This window comes from Oncorhynchus masou, chromosome 5 (genome assembly GCF_036934945.1).
Source record: "Oncorhynchus masou masou isolate Uvic2021 chromosome 5, UVic_Omas_1.1, whole genome shotgun sequence".
Classification (NCBI taxonomy): domain Eukaryota; kingdom Metazoa; phylum Chordata; class Actinopteri; order Salmoniformes; family Salmonidae; genus Oncorhynchus; species Oncorhynchus masou.
Genome location: NC_088216.1, coordinates 2473142 through 2496342, shown reverse-complemented (window position 1 = coordinate 2496342; position 23201 = coordinate 2473142). Strand labels below are relative to the sequence as shown.

At 44.2% G+C, this 23201-nt stretch overlaps 1 protein-coding gene across 1 annotated transcript in view; it reads left to right on the top strand.

Annotated features, from left to right (window-relative positions):
• Positions 1–319: 319 nt before the first annotated feature.
• LOC135530952 (fascin-like) overlaps positions 320–23201 on the top strand; it is a 40922-nt gene continuing 18040 nt past the window's right edge. The window contains exons 1-4 of the mRNA XM_064959124.1: positions 320–900; positions 4924–4974; positions 6124–6535; positions 21652–21814. Coding sequence (XP_064815196.1) covers positions 505–900; positions 4924–4974; positions 6124–6535; positions 21652–21814 — 1022 coding nt within the window. The 5' untranslated portion in view covers positions 320–504. The remainder of the gene's footprint in view (positions 901–4923; positions 4975–6123; positions 6536–21651; positions 21815–23201) is intronic.

The window sequence follows — 23201 nt, the reverse complement described above, 5'->3', positions numbered from 1 at the left end:
TCTCTCTCTCTGTCTGTGTGTGTCTGTCTCTCTCTCGGTCTATCTGTCTCTCTGTCCATCCATATCTGTAACCTGAGAGATGTAATAATGATTACCAGATAAACGACTTGTAACTGTCTATTCATAGTGATGGGCCAGGTTGATATTTGCATGCAAGTGGTGTGTGTGTGACGTGTGTGTGTGTGTGTGTGTGTGTGTGTGTGTGTGTGTGTGTGTGTGTGTGTGTGTGTGTGTGTGTGTGTGTGTGTGTGTGTGTGTGTGTGTGTGTGCTGCAGTTCCCTCGCCCATCCTCCTCGCCTGTATCCCATCCCCTGCAGCACGGAGTCTGTCTGTAGTCAGGGGACAGAGCCAGCGGCGCGCCAACTCTACAGCCCCGTCACACAGCACAAAGAACCTCCTTTATTTCAATCCACGCACTACATTTACCGGAGCCTCCTCACACACACGCACACAGCAACTCTCTCTCTCTGGTCCCCGGTCAGAACGGACGGTTCGGTAAGGATCATGTCTTCTAATGGCTGTTGTACCGGCGGCGGCGACGTGCTGCAGATCCAACTCGGGCTGATTAACGCGGGGAATAAATATCTAACGGCTGAAACCTTCGGTTTTAAAATCAACGCCTCCGCGCCGAGTCTGAAGAAGAAACAGATGTGGACGTTGGAGCAGAACACCGGTGACACGGCGGGAGACTCGAGCGGCAGCGTGGTGTTCCTCCGGTCACACCTCGGACGGTATCTGGGTACGGATAAAGACGGGAACGTTACCGGGGAGAGCGAGTGTCGAGGTAAAGACTGCAGGTTCGTGTTAACAGCGCATGATGACGGCCGCTGGTCGCTGCTCTCTGAGCCCTTCGGGAGGTACCTGGGAGGCAGCGAAGACCGGATCAGCTGCTTCGCTCAGGTATTGGGGGTTGATGTCGGAGTTGTGTGTCCGCATCCTGGCATCATAGACTAGACGTAACATTGTAAACGTAAATCGAGGACATTTTATATTATGTTACAAGACAGAAAGGGGTTGGTTGTTCGACGTGTATGTGTGGTCGGGGTGAATGTGTGGTCGGGGTGTATGTGTGGTCAGGGTGTATGTGTGGTCGGGGTGTATGTGTGGTCGGGGTGTATGTGTGGTCAGGGTGTATGTGTGGTCAGGGTGTATGTGTGGTCGGGGTGAATGTGTGTTCAGGGTGTATGTGTGGTCAGGGTGTATGTGTGGTCGGGGTGTATGTGTGGTCGGGGTGTATGTGTGGTCGGGGTGTATGTGTGGTCGGGGTGTATGTGTGGTCGGGGTGTATGTGTGGTCGGGGTGTATGTGTGGTCAGGGTGTATGTGTGGTCAGGGTGTATGTGTGGTCGGGGTATTTGGTCTGGGTGTATGTGTGGTCAGGGTGTATGTGTGGTCAGGTGTATGTGTTGTCGGGGTGAATGTGTGGTCGGCGTGTATGTGTGGTCAGGGTGTATGTGTGGTCAGGGTGTATGTGTGGTCCGGGTGTATGTGTGGTCAGGATGAATGTGTGGTCGGGGTGTATGTGTGGTCAGGGTGTATGTGTGGTCAGGGTATATGTGTGGTCAGGGTGTATGTGTGGTCAGGATGAATGTGTGGTCGGGGTGTATGTGTGGTCAGGGTATATGTGTGGTCAGGGTGTATGTGTCAGGGTGTATGCGTGGTCGGGGTGTATGCGTGGTCGGGTTGTATGTGTGGTCGGGGTGAATGTGTGGTCGGGGTGTATGTGTGGTCAGGGTGTATGTGTGGTCGGGGTGTATGTGTGGTCGGGGGTGTATGTGTGGTCGGGGTGTATGTGTGGTCGGGGTGTATGTGTGGTCAGGGTGTATGTGTGGTCAGGGTGTATGTGTGGTCGGGGTGAATGTGTGTTCAGGGTGTATGTGTGGTCAGGGTGTATGTGTGGTCAGGGTGTATGTGTGGTCGGGGTGTATGTGTGGTCGGGGTGTATGTGTGGTCGGGGTGTATGTGTGGTCGGGGTGTATGTGTGGTCGGGGTGTATGTGTGGTCGGGGTGTATGTGTGGTCGGGGTGTATGTGTGGTCAGGGTGTATGTGTGGTCGGGGTATTTGGTCTGGGTGTATGTGTGGTCAGGGTGTATGTGTGGTCAGGTGTATGTGTTGTCGGGGTGAATGTGTGGTCGGGGTGTATGTGTGGTCGGCGTGTATGTGTGGTCAGGGTGTATGTGTGGTCAGGGTGTATGTGTGGTCCGGGTGTATGTGTGGTCAGGATGAATGTGTGGTCGGGGTGTATGTGTGGTCAGGGTGTATGTGTGGTCAGGGTATATGTGTGGTCAGGGTGTATGTGTGGTCAGGATGAATGTGTGGTCGGGGTGTATGTGTGGTCAGGGTATATGTGTGGTCAGGGTGTATGTGTGGTCAGGGTGTATGTGTGGTCGGGGGTGTATGTGTGGTCAGGGTGTATGTGTGGTCAGGGTGTATGTGTGGTCGGGGTGTATGTGTGGTTGGGGTGTTTGGTCTGGGTGTATGTGTGATCAGGGTGAATGTGTGGTCAGGGTGTATGTGTGGTCAGGGTGTATGTGTGGTCAGGGTGTATGTGTGGTCGGGGTGTTTGGTCTGGGTGTATGTGTGGTCAGGGTGTATGTGTGTTCAGGGTGTATGTGTGGTCAGGGTGTATGTGTGGTCAGGGTGTATGTGTGGTCAGGGTGTTATGTGTGGTTGGGGTGTATGTGTGGTGGGGGTGTATGTGTGGTCGGGGTGTATGTGTGGTCAGGGTGTATGTGTGGTGGGGGTGTATGTGTGGTCGGGGTGTATGTGTGGTCAGGGTGTTATGTGTGGTTGGGGTGTATGTGTGGTCGGGGTGTATGTGTGGTCGCGGTGTATGTGTGGTCGGGGTGTATGTGTGGTCGGGGTGTATGTGTGGTCGGGGTGTATGTGTGGTCAGGGTGTATGTGTGGTCGGGGTGTTTGGTCTGGGTGTATGTGTGGTCAGGGTGTATGTGTGGTCAGGTGTATGTGTTGTCGGGGTGAATGTGTGGTCGGGGTGTATGTGTGGTCGGCGTGTATGTGTGGTCAGGGTGTATGTGTGGTCAGGGTGTATGTGTGGTCGGGGTGTTTGGTCTGGGTGTATGTGTGGTCAGGGTGTATGTGTGGTCAGGTGTATGTGTTGTCGGGGTGAATGTGTGGTCGGGGTGTATGTGTGGTCGGCGTGTATGTGTGGTCAGGGTGTATGTGTGGTCAGGGTGTATGTGTGGTCCGGGTGTATGTGTGGTCAGGATGAATGTGTGGTCGGGGTGTATGTGTGGTCAGGGTGTATGTGTGGTCAGGGTATATGTGTGGTCAGGGTGTATGTGTGGTCAGGATGAATGTGTGGTCGGGGTGTATGTGTGGTCAGGGTGTATGTGTGGTCAGGGTGTATGTGTGGTCAGGGTGTATGTGTGGTTGGGGTGTTTGGTCTGGGTGTATGTGTGATCAGGGTGAATGTGTGGTCAGGGTGTATGTGTGGTCAGGGTGTATGTGTGGTCAGGGTGTATGTGTGGTCGGGGTGTTTGGTCTGGGTGTATGTGTGGTCAGGTTGTATGTGTGTTCAGGGTGTATGTGTGGTCAGGGTGTATGTGTGGTCAGGGTGTTATGTGTGGTTGGGGTGTATGTGTGGTGGGGGTGTATGTGTGGTCGGGGTGTATGTGTGGTCAGGGTGTATGTGTGGTCAGGGTGTTATGTGTGGTTGGGGTGTATGTGTGGTGGGGGTGTATGTGTGGTCGGGGTGTATGTGTGGTCATGGTGTATGTGTGGTCAGGGTGTATGTGTGGTCGGGGTGTATGTGTGGTCAGGGTGTATGTGTGGTCGGGGTGTATGTGTGGTCAGGGTGTATGTGTGGTCGGGTGTTATGTGTGGTCAGGGTGTATGTGTGGTCAGGGTGTATGTGTGGTCAGGGGGTATGTGTGGTCGGGGTGTATGTGTGGTCGGGGTGTTATGTGTGGTGGTGTATGTGTGGGTGTATAAACATCTAGCAAGAAACCCAAAGGTTATGTGTTGGAATCTCATCATGGACAACTTGGGAATTTTTACCTTATGAACCCTAACCTTAACCTTAACCCTAACCCTATCCTTAACCCTACCCCTAACCTTAACCCTAACCCTAACCCGAACCCCTAACCCCTAACCCTAACCCTAACCCTAACCCTAACCCTGACCTTAACTTTGCAACTGCTTAGCATGTTAAACCTTCCCCTAACCTTAAAACCATTTAACCTAACTCCTAACCTTAACCATAATCCCTAACCTCTAGCCTAGCTAAAGTTAGCCACCTAGCTAACGTTAGACACAACAAATTTAATTTGTAACATATTGTACGACTTGCAATTGAAAACATATCATGTGAATAATAATTCGTAACGTACAGTATCATATGAAGCCCTAGGACTACCTGACATGATGACTCTTTGCTGTCCCCAGTCCACCTGGCCGTGCTGCTGCTCCAGTTTCAACTGTTCTGCCTTATTATTATTCGACCATGCTGGTCATTTATGAACATTTGAACATCTTGGCCATGTTCTGTTATAATCTCCACCCAACACAGCCAGAACAGGACTGGCCACCCCACATAGCCTGGTTCCTCTCTAGGTTTCTTCCTAGGTTCTGGCCTTTCTAGGGAGTTTATCCTAGCCACCATGCTTCTACACCTGCATTGCTTGCTGTTTGGGGTTTTAGACTGGGTTTCTGTACAGCACTTTGAGATATCAGCTGATGTACGAAGGGCTTTATAAATAAATTTGATTTGATATGAGTTGTAATTCGTAACATACAGTATCATAGGCGTTGTATTTCGTAACATACAGTATCATATGAAATGGATAATGGACACAAATGAATTCCATACCAATACGAAACTGTAACATACTAAATGAAGTGTCTTGGATGAGTGTATAAACAGAATGTGTGTATAAACAGGATGTGTGTGTGTGTGTTCCAGACAGTATCAGCAGCAGAGAAGTGGTGTGTCCACCTGGCCATGCATCCCCAGGTAACTAATGCACACACACACACACACACACACACACACACACACACACACACACACACACACACACACACACACACACACACACACACACACACACACATACATCATCCTGCCTCCAAACCTCCCCCCAGGTGAACCTGTTCAGCCTGGCCAGGAAGCGTTATGCCCACCTGACCTCTAACCCCTCCCCCCAGGTGAACCTGTTCAGCCTGGCCAGGAAGCGTTATGCCCACCTGACCTCTAACCCCTCCCCCCAGGTGAACCTGTTCAGCCTGGCCAGGAAGCGTTATGCCCACCTGACCTCTAACCCCTCCCCCCCAGGTGAACCTGTTCAGCCTGGCCAGGAAGCGTTATGCCCACCTGACCTCTAACCCCTCCCCCCCAGGTGAACCTGTTCAGCCTGGCCAGGAAGCGTTATGCCCACCTGACCTCTAACCCCTCCCCCCCAGGTGAACCTGTTCAGCCTGGCCAGGAAGCGTTATGCCCACCTGACCTCTAACCCCTCCCCCCCAGGTGAACCTGTTCAGCCTGGCCAGGAAGCGTTATGCCCACCTGACCTCTAACCCCTCCCCCCAGGTGAACCTGTTCAGCCTGGCCAGGAAGCGTTATGCCCACCTGACCTCTAACCCCTCCCCCCAGGTGAACCTGTTCAGCCTGGCCAGGAAGCGTTATGCCCACCTGACCTCTAACCCCTCCCCCCCAGGTGAACCTGTTCAGCCTGGCCAGGAAGCGTTATGCCCACCTGACCTCTAACCCCTCCCCCCCAGGTGAACCTGTTCAGCCTGGCCAGGAAGCGTTATGCCCACCTGACCTCTAACCCCTCCCCCCAGGTGAACCTGTTCAGCCTGGCCAGGAAGCGTTATGCCCACCTGACCTCTAACCCCTCCCCCCAGGTGAACCTGTTCAGCCTGGCCAGGAAGCGTTATGCCCACCTGACCTCTAACCCCTCCCCCCAGGTGAACCTGTTCAGCCTGGCCAGGAAGCGTTATGCCCACCTGACCTCTAACCCCTCCCCCCCAGGTGAACCTGTTCAGCCTGGCCAGGAAGCGTTATGCCCACCTGACCTCTAACCCCTCCCCCCCAGGTGAACCTGTTCAGCCTGGCCAGGAAGCGTTATGCCCACCTGACCTCTAACCCCTCCCCCCCCAGGTGAACCTGTTCAGCCTGGCCAGGAAGCGTTATGCCCACCTGACCTCTAACCCCGACCACTCTGAGGTCTCTATAGACCGTGACTTCCCGTGGGGGGTGGACTCCCTGGTCACCCTGGTGTTCCTGGACCAACGCTACCACCTGCAGACGTCTGACAACCGCTTCCTGAAGAACGACGGCAGCCTGGAGGCCGCGCCCGACAAGACCACCGGATACACGCTGGAGTTCCGCTCCGGCAAGGTGGCGTTCAGGGATTGTTCCGGGCGCTACCTGGCGCCGTCGGGGCCGAGCGGGACCATGAAGAGCGGGAAGAACAGCCGCTTGGGGAAGGATGAGATGTTCTCTCTTGAGCAGAGTCACCCTCAGGTGGTTCTCACCGCCGGCAACGAGAGGAACGTCTCCACCAGGCAAGGTAGGACCAACACAACCTTACTAGAACCTTACCAGGCAATTAGGAGGCCTGAGTCTTGTGACCGTAGCGTACGTGTAGGTATATACGGCAGGACATACTAGAACCTTACCAGGCAAGATAGGACCAACACAACCTTATTAGTTTAACCTTACTAGAACCTTACCAGGCAAGATAGGACCAACACAACCTTAGTGGAACCTTACTAGAACCTTACCAGGGAAGATAGGACCAACACAACCTTATTGGAACCTTACTAGAACCATACCAGGGAAAATAGGAGTAACACAACCTTACTAATCAAATCAAATCAAAATCAAATGTGTTTATATAGCCCTTCGTACATCAGCTGATATTTCAAAGTGCTGTACAGAAACCCAGCCTAAAACCCCAAACAGCAAGCAATGCAGGTGTAGAAGCACGGTGGCTAGGAAAAGCTCCCTAGAAAGGCCAGAACCTAGGAAGAAACCTGGAGAGGAACCAGGCTATGTGGGGTGGCCAGTCCTCTTCTGGCTGTGCCGGGCGGAGATTATAACAGAACATGGCCAAGATGTTCAAATGTTCAGAAATGACCAGCATGGTCGAATAATAATAAGGCAGAACAGTTGAAACTGGAGCAGCAGCATGGCCAGGTGGACTGGGGACAGCAAGGAGTCATCATGTCAGGTAGTCCTGGGGCATGGTCCTAGGGCTCAGGTCCTCCGAGAGAGAGAAAGAAAGATAATTAGAGAGAGCTTATGGGGGGGGCAGTCCTCTTCTTGCTGTGCCGGGTGGAGATTATAACAGAACATGGCCAAGATGTTCAAATGTTCATAAATGACCAGCATGGTCGAATCATAATAAGGCAGAACAGTTGAAACTGGAGCAGCAGCACGGCCAGGTGGACTGGGGACAGCAAGGAGTCATCAAGTCAGGTAGTCCTGGGGCATGGTCCTAGGGCTCAGGTCCTCCGAGAGAGAGAAAGAGAGAGAGAAGGAGAGAATTAGGGAACGCACACTTAGATTCACAAAGGACACCGAATTGGACAGGAGAAGTACTCCAGATATAACAAACTGACACATAAACTAACCCCGACACATAAACTACTGCAGCATAAATACTGGAGGCTGAGACAGGAGGGGTCAGGAGACACTATGGCCCCATCCGAGGACACTCCCGGACAGGGCCAAACAGGAAGGATATAACCCCACCCACTTTGCCAATGCACAGCCCCCACACCACTAGAGGGATATCTTCAACCACTAACTTACCATCCTGAGACAAGGTTGAGTATAGCCCACAAAGATCTCCGCCATGGCACAACCCAAGGGGGGGCGTCAACCCAGACAGGATGACCACATCAGTGAATAAACCCACTCAGGTGACGCACCCCTTCAAGGGACGGCATGAGAGAGCCCCAGTAAGCCAGTGACTCAGCCCCTGTAATAGGGTTAGAGGCAGAGAATCCCAGTGGAAAGAGGGGAACCGGCCAGGCAGAGACAGCAAGGGCAGTTCGTTGCTCCAGAGCCTTTCCGTTCACCTTCCCACTCCTGGGCCAGACTACACTCAATCACATGACCCACTGAAGAGATGAGTCTTCAGTAAAGACTTAAAGGTTGAGACCGAGTTTGCGTCTCTGACATGGGTAGGCAGACCGTTCCATAAAAATGGAGAAAACCCTGCCTCCAGCAGTTTGCTTAGAAATTCTAGGGACAATTAGGAGGCTTGCGTCTTGTGACCGTAGCGTACGTGTAGGTATGTACGGCAGGACATACTAGAACCTTACCAGGCAAGATAGGACCAACACGACCTTAGTGTAACCTTACTAGAACCTTACCAGGCAAGATAGGACAACACAACCTTAGTGGAACCTTACTAGAACCTTACCAGGCAAGATAGGACAACACAACCTCAGTGGAACCTTACTAGAACCTTACCAGGCAAGATAGGATGAGCACAACCTTAGTGGAACCTTACTAGAACCATACCAGGGAAGATAGGACCAACACAACCTTACTAGAACCTTACCAGGAAAGATAGGACCAACACAACCTTAGTGGAACCTTACTAGAACCATACCAGGGAAGATAGGAGCTACACAACCTTAGTGGAACCTTACAAGAACCTTACTAGGGATGATAGGACCAACACAACCTAACTAGTTTAACCGTACTAGAACCTTACCAGACAAGATAGGACCAACACAACCTAACTAGTTTAACCGTACTAGAACCTTACCAGGAAAGATAGGACCAACACAACCTAACTAGTTTAACCGTACTAGAACCTTACCAGACAAGATAGGACCAACACAACCTTAGTGGAACCTTACTAGAACCATACCAGGGATGATAGGAGCAAAACACAACCTTACTAGGACCTTACCAGGAAAGATAGGACCAACACAACCTTAGTGGAACCTTACTAGAACCATACAAGGGAAGATAGGACCACCACAACCTTACTAGGACCTTACCAGGAAAGATAGGACCAACACAACCTTAGTGGAACCTTACTAGAACCATATAAGGGAAGATAGGACCAACACAACCTTACTAGAACCTTACCAGGAAAGATAGGACCAACACAACCTTAGTGGAACCTTACTAGAACCTTACTAGGGATGATAGGATCAACACAACCTTACTAGTTTAACCTTACTAGAAACTTATCAGGGAAGAACAACAACAACCTAGAACTAGAGACCTGTAGAACCTTTCTAGAACATCCACCAGGCAAAGTAGGACACGCAGAACTAGAATGAGGTGATATCTATAATGGTTGACCTAAACAGAATTGACCTCATCTCTTCAAACAGCTCATAACTTTTAAAGGAACAAGAACATCCAAACAAACACAATACCGGAATTTCCAGTAGTGTTTCTTATTTCAACTTCTATGAGCACCTAAATGACACAGCTACCAACCTCTAGCGGTGTCTGTAACTTCTATGAGCACCTAAATGACACAGCTACCAACCTCTAGCGGTGTCTGTAACTTCTATGAGCACCTAAATGACACAGCTACCAACCTCTAGCGGTGTCTGTAACTTCTATGAGCACCTAAATGACACAGCTACCAACCTCTAGCAGTGTCTGTAACTTCTATGAGCACCTAAATGACGCAGCTACCAACCTCTAGCGGTGTCTGTAACTTCTATGAGCACCTAAATGACACAGCTACCAACCTCAAGCGGTGTCTGTCCTGTGACCTTATGACCTCTAGCAGTTTCTGTCCTGTGACCTTATGACCTCTAGCGGTGTCTGGGGTGTGATCTTATGACCTCTAGCGGTGTCTGTCCTGTGACCTTATGACCTCTAGCGGTGTCTGGGGTGTGATGCTTCCTCTGGAACAGGACAGGAAAGAGGAGAGGAATGTTTTCATTTAGAGAAACCCATTTCACGTTCCTCCGGTGACATCACTGTCTCTCACAGCTGGGAGGGGTGGGAGTATTAGGGGCTCAGACAGGGTCAGATTAGAGTCTCCTCTCTTATCTTCTTCTACAGATTGAAGACCTCTTCCTCCCTCCTCTTGTCATCCTCCTCCTCCCCTTCCCTTCCTCCTCTTCCTTATCCCTTCCTCTCCTTCTCCCTCTCTTCCCCTCCCCCTCTTGTCTTCATCCCCTTCCCCTCCTCCTCCTCCCCTTCCCCTCCTCCTCCTCTTCTCCTCCTCCCCTTCTCCTCCTCTTCCTCTTCTCCTCCTCCTCTTCCTTCCTCCCTTCCTCTCCTTCTCCCTGTCTTCCCCTCTTCCTCTTGTCATGCTCCCCTTCCCTTCCTCCCCTTCCCCACCTCCTCTTTCCCCTCCTCCTCTTGGTCCTCCCCTCCTCCTCTTGGTCCTCCCCTCCTCCTCTTTGTTCTCCCCTCCTACTCTTCATCTCCCCCTCTTCCTCCCCTCCACCTCTTTCATCCCCTCTTCCTCCCGTCCTCCTTTTCTCCTCTTCCCTCCTCCTCTTTCCTCCTCCTTCTCTTCCTCTTTCCTCCTCCTCCCCTTCCCAGCTCCCCTTTCCTCCTCCTCCTCCTCTTCCCCAGCTCCTCTTTCCGCCTCTTCCTCCTTATCTTCCCCTCCTCCTCCTCCCCAGCTCCTCTTTCCTCCTCCTCCTCCTCTTCCCCAGCTCCTTTGTCCTCCTCCTCCTCTTCCCCAGCTCCTCTTTCCTCCTCCTCCTCCCCTTCCCCTCCTCCTTTTTCCTCCTCCTCCTCTTCCCCTCCTCCTCTTTCCTCCTCCTCCTCCTCCTCCTCCTCCACTTTCCTCCTCCTCCTCCTCCTCCTCTTCCCCTCCTCCTCTTTCCTCCTCCTCCTATTCCCCTCCTCCTCTTTCCTCCCCTCCTCCTCCTCCTTCTCCTCCTCTTTCCTCCTTCTCCTCCTCTTCCCCTCCTCCTCTTTCCTCCCCTCCTCCACCCTGCATCATGTGTTTTCCATCTGCTCTCCCTTGCCCCCGTTTCTCTTCCTCCCTCTCTCCCCTTTTCTCTGTTTGTGTCTCTCTGCCCTTTTCTCTGTCCCCACCACTGAACACATTTTTCCGCAGAAATTCTATCCGACCTTTGTGGTCGGTCCCAGTTTAGAAACTGTGTGTGTGTGTGTGTGTGTGTGTGTGTGTGTGTGTGTGTGTGTGTGTGTGTGTGTGTGTGTGTGTGTGTGTGTGTGTGTGTGTGTGTGTGTGTGTGTGTGTGTGTGTGTGTGTGAGGGGGGAGGGGATAGAACAGCATAAGTCAGCAATTACTTTGAGAAAACTAAACGAGGGAGGAGAGGAGAAAAGAGCTCTGTAGACAGAGAAAGATGGAGGAAGTTGAAAAGGGAGAGATGATGACGCTCTTGCTGCGGGCGATTCTCTGATCCACCTCTACGCAAACGACATCCTTCTCTATACTTCTGGCCCCTCTTTGGATACTGTGTTAACTAACCTCCAGACGAGCTTCACTGCCATACAACACTCCTTCCGTGGCCTCCAACTGCTGTTAAATGCTAGTAAAACTAAATACATGCTCTTCAAACGATCACTGCCCGTACCTGACGAGCATCACTACTCTGGACGGTTCTGACCTAGAATATGTGGACAATTATAAGTACCTAGGTGTCTGGCTAGACTTTAAACTCTCCTTCCAGACTCATATTAAACATCTCCAATCCAAAATTAAATCTAGAAACGGGCTTCCTATTTCGCTATAAAGCCTCCTTCACTCATGCTGCCAAACATACCCTCGTAAAACTGACTATCCTACCTATCCTTGACTTCGGCGATGTCATTTACAAAATAGCCTCCAACACTCAGAAAATTGGATGCTGTCTATCACAGTGCCATCCGTTTTGTCACCAAAGCCCCATATACTACCCACTGCCGCAACCTGTATGCTCTAGTCGGCTGGCCCTCGCTTCTTACTCGTGTGAGGGGAAGGTTTCTCTCAAAAAAGTATTTAGTCATCCACCAATTGTGCAAGTTCTCCCACTTAAAAAGGTGGGAGAGGCCTGTAATTTTCATCATAGGTACACTTCAACTACGACAGACAAAATGAGAAAAAGAAATCCAGAAAATCACATTGAAGGATTTTTAATGAATGTAATTTGCAAATTATGGTGGAAAATAAGTATTTGGTCAATAACAAAAGTTTATCTCAATACTTTGTTATATACCCTTTGTTGGCAATGACAGAGGTCAAACAGTTTCTGTAAGTCTTCACAAGGTTTTCACACACTGTTGCTGGTATTTTGGCCCATTCCTCCATGCAGATCTCCTCTAGAGCAGTGATGTTTTGGGGCTGTTGCTGGGCAACACGGACTTTCAACTCCCTCCAAAGATTTTCTATGGGGTTTGAGATCTGGAGACTGGCTAGGCCACTCAAGGACCTTGAAATGCTTCTTACAAAGCCACTCCTTCGTTGCAGGGGCGGGGTGTTTGGGATCATTGTCATGCTGAAAGACCCAGCCACGTTTCATCTTCAATGCCCTTGCTGATGGAAGGAAGTTTTCACTCAAAATCTCACGATACATGGCCCCATTCATTCTTTCCTTTACACGGATCAGTCGTCCGAGTCCCTTTGCAGAAAAACAGCCCCAAAGCATGATGTTTCCACCCCCATGCTTCACAGTAGGTATGGTGTTCTTTGGGTGCAACTAAGCATTCTTTGTCCTCCAAACACGACGAGTTGAGTTTTAACCACAAAGTTCTATTTTGGTTTCATCTGACCATATGACATTCTCCCAATCTTCTTCTGGATCATCCAAATGCTCTCTAGCAAACTTCAGACGGGCCTGGACATGTACTGGTTTAAGCAGGGGGACATGTCTGGCACTGCAGGATTTGAGTCCCTGGTGGCGTAGTGTGTTACTGATGGTAGGCTTTGTTACTTTGGTCCCAGCTCTCTGCAGGTCATTCACTAGGTCCCCCTGTGTGGTTCTGGGATTTTTGCTCACCGTTCTTGTGATCATTTTGACCCCACGGGGTGAGATCTTGCGTGGAGCCCCAGATCGAGAGAGATTATCAATGGTCTTGTATGTCTTCCATTTCCTAATAATTGCTCCCACAGTTGATTTCTTCAAACCAAGCTGCTTACCCATTGCAGATTCAGTCTTCGCAGCCTGGTGCAGGTCTACAATTTTGTTACTGGTGTCCTTTGACAGCTCTTTGGTCTTGGCCATAGTGGAGTTTGGAGTGTGACTGTTTGAGGTTGTGGACAGGTGTCTTTTATACTGATAACAAGTTCAAACAGGTGCCATAAATACAGGTAACGAGTGAAGGACAGAGGAGCCTCTTAAAGAAGAAGTTACAGGTCTGTGAGAGCCAGAAATCTTGCTTGTTTGTAGGTGACCAAATATTTATTTTCCACCATAATTTGCAAATAAATTAATTTAAAATCCTACAATGTGATTTTCTGGATTTTTTCCCCCTAATGTTGTGTGTCATAGTTGAAGTGTACCTATGATGAAAATTGCAGGCCTCTCTCATATTTTTAAGTGGGAGAACTTGCACAATTGGTGGCTGACTAAATACTGTATATGTTGGGCATTAGTGAGTGATCTACTAGACTGGTACTGTATATAATATATTTTGGGTATTAGTGAGTGATCTACTCGACTGGTACTGTATATAATATATGTTGGGTATTAGGGATCTACTAGTATAGACTGGTACTGTATATAATATATTTTGGGTATTAGTGAGTGATCTACTAGACTGGTACTTATATAATATATATTGGGTTTTAGTGATCTACTAGTATAGACTGGTACTGTATATCTAAAATATGTTGGGTATTAGTGAGTGATCTACTAGACTGGTACTGTATATAATATATATTGTGTATTAGTGATCTAGTAGTATAGACTGGTACTGTATATATAATATATGTTGGGTATTAGTGAGTGATCTACTAGACTGGTACTGTATATCTAATATATGTTCGGTATTAGTGAGTGATCAACTCGACTGGTACTGTATATCTAATATATGTTGGGTATTAGTGATCTACTAGACTGGTACTGTATATAATATATGTTGGGTATTAGTGATCTACTAGTATAGACTGGTACTGTATATATAATATATGTTGGGTATTAGTGAGTGATCTACTAGTAGAGACTGGTACTGTTTATATAATAAATGCTGGGTATTAGTGAGTGATCTATTAGTATAGACTGGTATTGTATATCTAATATATGTTGGGTATTTGTGAGTGATCTACTAGTATAGACTGGTACTGTATATAATATATGTTGGTTATTAGTGAGTGATCTACTAGACTGGTACTGAAGATAATATATATTGGGTTTTAGTGATCTACTAGTATAGACTGGTACTGTATATATAATATATGTTGGGTATTAGTGAGTGATCTACTAGTATAGACTGGTACTGTATATATAATAAATGCTGGGTATTAGTGAGTGATCTATTAGTATAGACTGGTATAGTATATCTAATATATGTTGGGTATTAGTGAGTGATCTACTAGTATAGACTGGTACTGTATATATAATATATTTGGGTATTAGTGATCTACTAGTATAGACTGGTACGGTATATAATATATGTTGGGTATTAGTGAGTGATCTACTAGTATAGACTGGTACTGTATATATAATATATTTGGGTTTTAGTGATCTACTAGACTGGTACTGTATATAATATATGTTGGGTATTAGTGATCTACTAGTATAGACTGGTACTGTATATATCAAATCAAATCAAATGTATTTATATAGCCCTTCGTACATCAGCTGATATCTTAAAGTGCTGTACAGAAACCCAGCCTAAAACCCCAAACAGCAAGCAATGCAGGTGTAGAAGCACTGTGGTTAGGAAAAACTCCCAAGAAAGGCCAAAACCTAGGAAGAAACCTAGAGAGGAACCAGGCTATCTGGGGTGGCCAGTCCTCTTCTGGCTGTGCCGGGTGGAGATTATAACAGAACATGGCTAAGATGTTCAAATGTTCATAAATGACCAGCATGGTCGAATAATAATAAGGCAGAACAGTTGAAACTGGAGCAGCAGCACGGCCAGGTGGACTGGGGACAGCAAGGAGTCATCATGTCAGGTAGTCCTGGGGCATGGTCCTAGGGCTCAGCTCCTCCGAGAGAGAGAAAGAAAGAGAATTAGAGAGAGCATATGTGGGGTGGCCAGTCCTCTTCCGGCTGTGCCGGGTGGAGATTATAACAGAACATGTATTTAATATATGTTGGGTATTAGTGAGTGATCTACTAGACTGGTACTGTATATAATATATATTGGGATTTAGTGATCTGCTAGTATAGACTGGTACTGTATATCTAATATATGTTGGCTATTAGTGAGTGATCTACTAGACTGGTACTGTATATAATATATATTGGGTATTAGTGATCTACTAGTATAGACTGGTACTGTATATATAATATATGTTGGGTATTAGTGAGTGATCTTCTAGTATAGACTGGTACTGTATATATAATAAATGCTGGGTATTAGTGAGTGATCTATTAGTATAGACTGGATTAGTATATCTAATATATGTTGGGTATTAGTGAGTGATCTACTAGTATAGACTGGTACTGTATATATAATATATTTGGGTATTTGTGATCTACTAGTATAGACTGGTACTGTATATAATATATGTTGGGTATTAGAGAGTGATCTACTAGACTGGTACTCTATATAATATATATTGGGTTTTAGTGATCTACTAGTATAGACTGGTACTGTATATATAATATATGTTGGGTATTAGTGAGTGATCTACTAGTATAGACTGGTACTGTTTATATAATAAATGTTGGGTATTAGTGAGTGATCTACTAGTATAGACTGGTACTGTATATAATATATGTTGGTTATTAGTGAGTGATCTACTAGACTGGTACTGTAGATAATATATATTGGGTTTTAGTGATCTACTAGTATAGACTGGTACTTTATATCTAATATATGTTGGGTATTAGTGAGTGATCTACTAGACTGGTACTGTATATCTAATATATGTTGGGTAATAGTGAGTGATCTACTAGACTGGTACTGTATATAATATATGTTGGGTATTAGTGATCTACTAGTATAGACTGGTACTGTATATATAATATATGTTGGGTATTAGTGATCTACTAGTATAGACTGGTACTGTATATCTAATATATGTTGGGTAATAGTGAGTGATCTACTAGACTGGTACTGTATATAATATATATTGGGTATTAGTGATCTACTAGTATAGCCTGGTACTGTATATATAATATGTTGGGTATTAGTGAGTGATCTACTCGACTGGTACTGTATATCTAATATATGTTGGGTATTAGTGATCTACTATACCGGTACTGTATGTAATATATGTTGGGTATTAGTGATCTAGTAGTATAGACTGGTACTGTATATATAATATATGTTGGGTTATAGGGATCTACTAGTATAGACTGGTACTGTATTTAATATATGTTGGGTATTAGTGAGTGATCTACTAGACTGGTACTGTATATAATATATGTTGGGTTTTAGTGATCTGCTAGTATAGACTGGTACTGTATATCTAATATATGTTGGCTATTAGTGAGTGATCTACTAGACTGGTACTGTATATAATATATATTGGGTATTAGTGATCTACTAGTATAGACTGGTACTGTATATATAATATATGTTGGGTATTAGTGAGTGATCTTCTAGTATAGACTGGTACTGTATATATAATAAATGCTGGGTATTAGTGAGTGATCTATTAGTATAGACTGGATTAGTATATCTAATATATGTTGGGTATTAGTGAGTGATCTACTAGTATAGACTGGTACTGTATATATAATATATTTGGGTATTAGTGATCTACTAGTATAGACTGGTACTGTATATAATATATGTTGGGTATTAGAGAGTGATCTACTAGACTGGTACTCTATATAATATATATTGGGTTTTAGTGATCTACTAGTATAGACTGGTACTGTATATATAATATATGTTGGGTATTAGTGAGTGATCTACTAGTATAGACTGGTACTGTTTATATAATAAATGTTGGGTATTAGTGAGTGATCTACTAGACTGGTACTGTAGATAATATATGTTGGGTATTAGAGAGTGATCTACTAGACTGGTACTCTATATAATATATATTGGGTTTTAGTGATCTACTAGTATAGACTGGTACTGTATATATAATATATGTTGGGTATTAGTGAGTGATCTACTAGTATAGACTGGTACTGTATATATAATAAATGCTGGGTATTAGTGAGTGATCTATTAGTATAGACTGGATTAGTATATATAATATATGTTGTGTATTAGTGAGTGATCTACTAGTATAGACTGGTACTGTTTATATAATAAATGTTGGGTATTAGTGAGTGATCTACTAGACTGGTACTGTAGATAATATATATTGGGTTTTAGTGATCTATTAGTATAGACTGGTACTGTATATCTAATATATGTTGGGTATTAGTGAGTGATATACTCGACTGGAACTGTATATCTAATATATGTTGGGTATTAGTGATCTACTAGACTGGTACTGTATATAATATATGTTGGGTATTAGTGATCTACTAATATAGACCCGTACTGTATATATCAAATCAAATCAAATCAAAAAACATTATATAGCCCTTCGTACATCAGCTGATATCTTAAAGTGCTGTACAGAAACCCAGCCTAAAACCCCAAACATCAAGCAATGCAGGTGTAGAAGCACGGTGGTTAGGAAAAACTCCCAAGAGAGGCCAAAACCTAGGATGAAACCTAGAGAGGAACCAGGCTATCTGGGGTGGCCAGTCCTCTTCTGGCTGTGCCAGGTGGAGATTATAACAGAACATGGCTAAGATGTTCAAATGTTCATAAATGACCAGCATGGTCGAATAATAATAAGGCAGAACAGTTGAAACTGGAGCAGCAGCACGGCCAGGTGGACTGGGGACAGCAAGGAGTCATCATGTCAGGTAGTCCTGGGGCATGGTCCTAGGGCTCAGGTCCTCCGAGAGAGAGAAGGAGAGAATTAGAGAACGCACACTTAGATTCACCCTGGACACAGAATTGGACAGGAGAAGTACTCCAGATATAACAAACTGACCCCAGCCCCCCGACACATAAACTACTGCAGCATAAATACTGGAGGCTGAGACGGGAGGGGTCAGGAGACACTGTGGCCCCATCCGAGGACACCCCCGGACAGGGCCAAACAGGAAGGATATAACCCCACCCACTTTGCCAAAGCACAGCCCCCACACCACTAGAGGGATATCTTCAACCACCAACGTACCATCCTGAGACAAAGCTGAGTATAGCCCGCAAAGATCTCCGCCATGGCACAACCCAAGGGGGGGCACCAACCCAGACAGGATGACCACATCAGTGAATCAACCCACTCAGGTGACGCACCCCTTCCAGGGACGGCATGAGAGAGCCCCAGTAAGCCAGTTACTCAGCCCCTGTAATAGGGTTAGAGGCAGAGATTCCCAGTGGAAAGAGTGGAACCGGCCAGGCAGAGACAGCAAGGGTGGTTCGTTGCTCCAGCCTTTCCGTTCACCTTCCCACTCCTGGGCCAGACTATACTCAATCATATGACCCACTGAAGAGATGAGTCTTCAGTAAAGACCTAAAGGTTGAGACCGAGTTTGCGTCTCTGACATGGGTAGGCAGACCGTTCCATAAAAATGGAGCTCTACAGGAGAAAGCCCTGCCTCCAGCTGTTTGCTTAGAAATTCTAGGGACAATTAGGAGGCCTGCGTCTTGTGACCGTAGCGTACGTTTAGGTATGTACGGCAGGACCAAATCAGAGAGATAGGTGACAAAAGCATGGATTAATTTTTCTGCATCATTTTTGGACAGAAAGTTTCTGATTTTTGCAATGTTACGTAGATGGAAAAAGCTGTCCTTGAAATGGTCTTGATATGTTCTTCAAAAGAGAGATCAGGGTCCAGAGTAACGCCGAGGTCCTTCACAGTTTTATTTGAGACGACTGTACAACCATTAAGATTAATTTTCAGGTTCAACAGAAGATCTCTTTGTTTCTTGGGACCTAGAACATATATATAATATATTTAGGGTATTAGTGATCTACGAGTATAGACTGGTACTGTATATCTAATATATGTTGGGTAATAGTGAGTGATCTACTAGTATAGACTGGTACTGTATATAAAATATATGTTGGGTATTAGTGAGTGATCTACTAGTATAGACTGGTACTGTATATCTAATAAATGTTGGGTATTAGTGAGTGATCTACTAGCATAGACTGTTTCTGTATGTATAATTTCTGTATATATAATATATGTTGGGTATTAGGGATCTACTGGTATAGACTGGTACTGTATATCTAATATATGTTGGGTATTAGGGATCTACTAGTATAGACTGGTACTGTATATATAATATATGTTGGTTATTAGTGATCTACTAGTATAGACTGGTACTGTATATATAATATATGTTGGGTATTAGTGAGTGATCTACTTGTATAAACTGGTACTGTATATATAATATATGCTGGTTATTAGTGAGTGATCTATTAGTATAGACAGGTACTGTATATATGATATATGTTGGGTATTAGTGATGTACTAATATAGACAAGTACTGAATATATAATATATGTTGGGTATTAGTGAGTGATCTACTTGTATAGACTGGTACTGTATATATAATATATGTTGGGTATTAGTGAGTGATCTACTAGACTGGTACTGCATATCGAATATATGTTGGGTATTAGTGAGTGATCTACTCGACTGGTACTGTATATAATATATGTTGGGTATTAGTGATCTACTAGTATAGACGGGTACTGTATATCTAATATATGTTGGGTAATAGTGAGTGATCTACTAGTATAGACTGGTACTGTATATATAATATATGTTGGGTATTAGTGATCTACTAGTATAGACTGGTACTGTCTATAATATATGTTGGTTATTAGTGATCTACTAGTATAGACTGGTACTGTATATCTAATATATGTTGGGTAATAGTGAGTGCTCAACTAGTATAGACTGGTACTGTATATATAATATATGTTGGGTATTAGGGATCTACTGGTATAGACTGGTACTGTATATCTAACATATGTTGGGTAATAGTGAGTGCTCAACTAGTATAGACTGGTACTGTATATCTAATATATGTTGGGTATTAGGGATCTACTAGTATAGACTGGTACTGTATATATAATATATGTTGGTTATTAGTGATCTACTAGTATAGACTGGTACTGTATATATAATATATGCTGGTTATTAGTGAGTGATCTACTGGTATAGACAGGTACTGTATATATAATATATGTTGGGTATTAGTGATGTACTAGTATAGACTGGTACTGAATATATAATATATGTTGGGTATTAGTGAGTGATCTACTTGTTTAGACTGGTACTGTATATATAATATATGTTGGGTATTAGTGATCTACTAGTATAGACTGGTACTGTATATCTAAAATATGTTGGGTATTAGGGATCTACTAGTATAGACTGGTACTGTATATCTAATATATGTTGAGTATTAGGGATCTACTAGTATAGACTGGTACTGTATGTTTTATATATGTTGGGTATTAGGGATCTACTAATATAGACTGGTACTGTATATATAATATATGTTGGGTATTAGGGATCTACTGGTATAGACTGGTACTGTATATCTAATATATGCTGGGTATTAGGGATCTACTAGTATAGACTGGTACTGTATATATAATATATGTTGGTTATTAGTGATCTACTAGTATAGACTGGTACTGTATATATAATATATGCTGGTTATTAGTGAGTGATCTACTGGTATAGACAAGTACTGTATATATAATATATGTTGGGTATTAGTGATGTACTAGTATAGACTGGTACTGAATATATAATATATGTTGGGTATTAGTGAGTGATCTACTTGTTTAGACTGGTACTGTCTATAATATATGTTTTGTATTAGTGATCTTCTAGTATAGACTGGTACTGTATATAATATATGTTGGGTATTAGTGAGTGATCTATTAGACTATTACTGTATATATAATATATGTTGGGTATTACGGATCTACTGGTATAGACTGGTACTGTATATCTAATATATGTTGGGTATTAGGGATCTACTAGTATAGACTGGTACTGTATATATAATATATGTTGGTTATTAGTGATCTACTAGTACAGACTGGCACTGTGTATATAATATATGCTGGTTTTTAGAGAGCGATCTACTAGTATAGACTGGTACTGTATATAATATATGTTGGGTATTAGTGATCTACTAGTATGGACTGGTACTGTATATATAATATATGTTCGGTATTAGTGAGTGATCTACTAGTATAGACTGGTACCGTATATATAATATATGTTGGGTGTTTGTGATCTACTAGTATGGACTGGTACTGTATATATAATATAAGTTCGGTATTTGTGTGTGATCTACTACTATAGACTGGTACTGTATATAATATTTGTTGGGTATTGGTGATCTACTAGTATAGACTAGTACTGCATATCTAATATATGTTGGGTATTAGTGAGTCATCTATTAGACTGGTACTGTATATCTAATATATGTTGGGTATTAGAGAGTGATCGACTAGTATAGACGGCATGTAGATTGAAACTCAAGCCTAAATAATTCCTAGTTTCACAACACATTGTTCACAATTAACCCTGTGTGATCTCTGTGACCCCTACCACTGACCCCAGGCATGGACCTTTCGGCCAATCAGGACGAGGAAGGTGACCAGGAAGTGTTCCAGGTGGAGATGAGTCGTGAGACAGGAAACAGGAAGTGTGCGTTCCGCACCGCTGCAGGGAAGTACTGGACCCTCACCTCCACCGGAGGACTGCAGTGTACCGCCTCTACTAAGTAATACACTACACACTATACACTATAGACTATACATTACACACTATACACTATACACTATACACACTACACACTACACACTATACACACTACACACTATACACACTACACACTACACACTATACACACTACACATTATACACACTACACACTATACACTATACACACTATACACACTATACACACTATACACACTACACACTATACACACTACACACTATACACTATACACACTATACACACTATACACTATACACACTATACACTATACACTATACACTACACACTATACACTATACACACTATACACTACACACTATACACTATACACACTATACACTATACACACTATACACTACACACTATACACTATACACTATACACACTATACTCTATACACTATACACTACACACTATACACACTATACACTATACACACTATACACTACACACTATACACTATACAGACTATACACTACATACTATACACTACACACTATACACTATACACTATACACACTATACACTATACACACTATACACTATACACACTATACACTACACACACTATACACTACACACACTATACACTACACACTATACACTACACACACTATACACACTATACACACTATACACACTACACACTATACACACTATACACTACACACTTAACACTATACACACTATACACTATACACACTATACACTATACACACTATACACACTATACACTATACACACTATACACTACACACACTATACACACTACACTATACACTATACACACTATACACACTACACACTATACACACTATACACTATACACACTATACACACTACACACTATACACTATACACACTACACACTATACACACTATACACTATACACTATACACACTACACACTATACACTATACACACTACACACTATACACACTACACACTATACACTATACACTATACACTATTCACACTACACACTATACACTATACACACTACACACTATACACACTACACACTATACACTATACACTATACACTATACACACTATACACACTATACACTATACACACTATACACACTATACACACTATACACACTATACACTATACACTATACACACTATACACACTATACACACTATACACTATACACACTACACACTATACACACTATACACACTATACACTATACACTATACACTATACACTATGCACTATACACACTATACACTACACACTCTACACTATACACACTATACACTATACACACTATACACTACACACACTATACACACTATACACTATACACACTATACACACTACACACCATACACACTATACACTATACACTATACACACTATACACACTATACACACTA